The sequence below is a fragment of the Dipodomys ordii genome, unplaced genomic scaffold (genome assembly GCF_000151885.1).
Source record: "Dipodomys ordii isolate 6190 unplaced genomic scaffold, Dord_2.0 Scaffold181, whole genome shotgun sequence".
NCBI classification, from domain to species: Eukaryota; Metazoa; Chordata; class Mammalia; order Rodentia; family Heteromyidae; genus Dipodomys; species Dipodomys ordii.
In genome coordinates, this window is record NW_012267397.1 from 742,774 (window position 1) to 747,347 (window position 4,574).

The 4,574-nt window shown below is 39.3% G+C and overlaps 1 protein-coding gene across 1 annotated transcript in view; it reads right to left on the minus strand.

Moving 5' to 3' along the window:
- Positions 1-4,574, minus strand: part of Clspn (claspin) — a 35,816-nt gene that overhangs the window by 29,722 nt on the left and 1,520 nt on the right. Inside the window, exons 2-3 of the mRNA XM_013034046.1 lie at positions 1,497-1,602; positions 66-514 (exon numbers count right to left, since the gene is read on the minus strand). Of these exons, the coding sequence (XP_012889500.1) occupies positions 66-514; positions 1,497-1,602 (555 nt within the window). The remainder of the gene's footprint in view (positions 1-65; positions 515-1,496; positions 1,603-4,574) is intronic.

Sequence of the window (4,574 nt, forward strand, 5' to 3'; positions counted from 1 at the left end):
CCAAAAAAAAAAAAAAGAACCTTGAATATAGACTGAATTACAGAATTTTAAAAAATTTAAATTACCTCATTTTTTGTTTCCTTCTTTTTTAGACACCTAATTTTCTCCATCTTTTTCTCCTCTTTCTCAAGTCTTCTCTTTGATTTTACTTTTGTTTTTCCTTCAATTCTTTCTTTACCACGTAGGGGTTTTTTGAAACACTTTCTGTCAGTAGTTGTCAAGTCCACAGAGTTTCCAGATTGAGGACTCGGCTCTAAACTAAGTGACCCTTGTTCTTCAAGACTTTCCTGATACAAAGACTTCTCCATGTTACTTTCATCACTGCTTGCCAGCGTTTTGTAAATCCTTTTGATTTTTCCACTTTTTCTAGCATGTAAGTTCTCTTTGTTTTCCTCAGCACTGTCATAGGTAGTTTGTTCTGCAGAGGCACTTGTGTCCTCTATGTCAGAATCACTATCTTGTAGTACCTTTCTGCTCTTCAACTTCTTACTCACAAATAGCTCTTCATCTGAATCTGAAGGAAACAAAAAACATTTTTAAAGGAACACAATTATTTGGCCTTCCTCCTAGTCTTATTACCCTTCACAGATACAGTCAATTATACATACAGAAATATATGCCACCTTGTGAAATTATGTAACTACCATTAAGAACTACCATTGTAGCAAAGCATATCTCAAAATATATTTTGAAAATCCTCTTCCCTGGAAAATGTCTCTTGCTGAGAAATGTAATTATATATATTTACAATGTGTAAAATTGTTCTAATCCATCTGGCAGGTGTTAAAAATCTTTTTATTACAGAATAAATGCATTTTTACCAGGCAATGTCATAGCTATTAGATACTTTATACATTCATTATAATAAAAATGGATATTTTTTAGAAGGTATAAGCACATTAACTTTGCTTTTATAATAAAATAAGCAATAAGACTAGGACATTCTATAATTTAATAAATTAAAAAAACAACAACAATGAAATCCAATCCACTCCAATCTGGGTTCCTATGTTCTATTCTTATAAGTACTGAATATTACAAACCTTTTTTAAGTCCATAATATTATATTTATTTTATATAGCTGTTAAAACCCAAATCTCCAATTGACATATACTACTTTTTGTGGTAAATCTACAAGTTCTTTCACTTTAGTTTTTGCTCTGTAGTTGTGTGTGTGTGTGTGTGTGTATGTGTGTGTGTGAGAGAGAGAGACTGTGTAACTTTCTGTTCCACCATTATCATACTTGAAGTTATATGATCTTTGCGTAGTAGCAACCTACACTATCTACCACAGAGGACAGATAAATCCAAATTCATCTGAAGTCCTCCTTGCCCCTTGCCATGTGGCTTTTTTTTTGCCCCCAAGCCTCTGGCAAATTCATTTGAGCACAGGGGCTTTATTTAGGCAAATTAAATCCAAAAACAACTCTTTTAGGATTCCTGAAGTGTGGTTGACTTAACAGCACGTTAAAGATGTAGTATAGCACTTTACAAACCTTTATCACTCAAGGGTTCAATTGATTCAAAGCTGCCTTGTCCACTGTCGGAAGGGCTGTCTACTTCTTGTGAAACTAGTTTTACATCATCGATTTCTAAGTGAACCTAAAAAAAATATGAATAAGCTTTGCATTAACCAGAAAGGAACAGAGGGCTAGCTTAATTTAAGTACATACTGATAGACAAATCATCATGGGATCATCAGGCTGAATTAGGGAAAGAATTACTACAATGGTTGAAGGATGACATTTTTTTTTTTGTTGGGCGTGGGGCTTAAACTCTGAGCCTGGGCGCTGTCCCTCAGCTCTTCAGCTCAAGGGGAGCGCTCTACCACTTGAGCTACAGCGCCACTTCCGGTTTTCTGGTGGTTTATTGGAGATAGGAGTCTCATGGTCTCTCCTGCCCTGGCTGGCTTTGAACCGCGATCCTGAGATCTCAGCCTCCTGAGTAGCTAGGATTACAGGCATGAGCCACCAGCGCCCAGCTGAAGGATGACATTTAAAATTACAGGATGAAAAAAAAGAAACTACTTGCTACAGGCTGCTAGATGAAGGGCTGGAATTGTGGCTTGGTGGTACAACACAATATAGGAAACACAAAACTCTGAGTTCAAACCCCAGTACAACATAAAATCTTCTACCCAGGCTGGCTACTCAGCTTTCTGAGTAGCTAGGATTACTGGCATAAGCTACAAGCTCCCTGTGCATTCATCTGCTGACAGGTACTCAGGTTGATTACATATCTTAGCTATTGTGAATAGTGCCACAATAAACACTGGTATTCTAGTATGTCTTTCGTATGCTCTTATCATTTCCAAGAATGCTTTCCTTGATTAAACAACAAATTACAAGGAAATAGCAGAAGGGACTCTATAGATTAGAGAGAGAATGCAAGAGATACATAATATAAGGGTAGATGGATCAACAATTATAATATGCAGACTGAATCCTTTTTTTTTGTTTTTGTTTTTTGGTGGGAGATTGGTGCTTGAACTGGATTATCTGGCACTTTATGCTCATTAGTAGGCACTGTACTACCTGAGCCAGGACTCTAACACCCCAGATTCTGAATTTTGAGTCGAACAGAAACGGAAAATATTTTTGAATCAAAGAAATCTGAATCGGACTGGGAATGTGGTTTAGTGGTAGAGTGGTTGCCTGGCATGCATGAAACCCTGGGTTCTATTTCTTCAGTACTATATAAACAGAAAAAGCTGGGAATGGTACTGTGGATCAAGTGGTAGAGTGCTAGCCTTGAGCAAAAGAAGCTCAAGGACAGTGCTCAGGCCCTTTCAAGCTCCAGGACTGGCAAAAAATATACACATATATATATAAAATAAATTTGAATATTGACTAGATGTTATTAATCTAGCCAAAGTCAATGACTAGATGGTATTAATGTTGTGATTATCCTTTTTTGGACAGCCCTTGTCTTTGAGAAATGCACATTGAAATATCTGTGGATGAGAAAGTATGATTTCTGAGATTTTTTTCTTTTGCCAGTCCTTGGGCTTGAACTCAAGGTCTTGTTTGGTTGCTGCCCCTGAGCTTCTTTTGCTTAAGGCTAGTGTTCTACCACTTGAGCCACAGCTTCACTTCTGGCTTTTTTGATAGTTTATTAAAGATAAAGAGTCTAATGGTGAGCTGGGAAGGTGGCTCAGTGGTAGAGTGCTTGCCAATTGCATGCATGAGGCCCTGGGTTCGATTCTTCAGTACCACATAAGCAAAAAAGCCAGAAGTGGTGCTGTGGCTCAAGTGGTAGAGCACTAGCCTTGAGCTGAAGAGCTGAGGGACAGCACCCAGGCCCAGAGTTCAGGCCCCACAACCAGGGGCGGGGGGGTGGGGAGAGTCTCATGGATTTTCCTGCCAGGGCTGGCTTCAAACCATGATTCAGCTAGAATAACAGGTATGACATGCCACTGTCAGGCTTGAGATTTTCTTCCAATGTAAGGAAAAAGGAAGAGGTACAGGATCAGCCATAACAGTCAAAGTAAGGCCATGGGTTCATCATAAATATCTTTTATATTTGTACCAATTAGAAAATTTCTAATAAAATTTAAATGTCCCAAAAGCTGAGTGTAATATTGCAAGTCTAGCTGAGGCAAGAGGCCAGCCTGATCTAAACAGTGAGATCATGTTTTGAAAATAAGTTATTTTACCCAGTGCCAATGGCTCACACCTGTAATCCTATAGAACTACTCAGGAGGCTGAGATCTGAGGATTATGGTTCAAAGCCAGCCCAATGAGACTCTTCTTTTTATTTATTTTTGCAAATCCTGGCCCTTGAACTCAAGGCATGTTTACTGTCTATGAGCCACTTTGTCTCAAGACAAGCACTCTACCACTTGAGCCACAGTACCACTTCCTGTTTTTTCTGAGTAGTTTATTAGAGATGAGTCTCACAGACTTTCCTGCTGGCTTTGAATTGTGATCCTCAGATCTCAGCCTCCTGAGTAGCTAGAATTACAGGCTTGAGTCACCATTGCCTGGCTTCATGAGACTTACCTCCAATTAACCATCAGAAAACCAGAAGTGGTGCTGTGGCTCAAAGTGGTAGAGAACTAGTCTAGAGTGAAAAAGCTCAGGGACAGTGCCCAGACCCTGAGTTCAAGCTCCATGACTGACAAAGAAAAGGCAAGGAAAGGAAAGGAAAAAGAAGAGAAGAGAAAGAAAATAAGTAATTCTAGTGAGGGAAGGGGCAGGATGGGGGGGAAGAGAGAGAATGCTGAAAGCAGTGATATTCATCAAGATGTAATATGTTTATAAACTGCTTTGGGAAATAGTTTCTTTCCTACTAGAGCTTCGTGGATTAGGGTGAGGTCTGATAGGATACACAAGGTCAAATCTTGTCTCTAAAAGTCTGATATTTTAAATGCAGCAATAGTAACTCACTAGACACTATGTTGAAAATGAACTATACAACTTGTGGGTGGTGATTGGAGGGAAAAACTGGGGGAGGGCTGGGAAGGTGGCTCAGTGGTAGAGCGCTTGCCTTGCATGCATGAGGCCCTAGGTTCCATTCCTCAGCACCCCATAAGCAGAAAAAACAGAAGTGGCGCTGTGGCTCAAGTGGTAGAG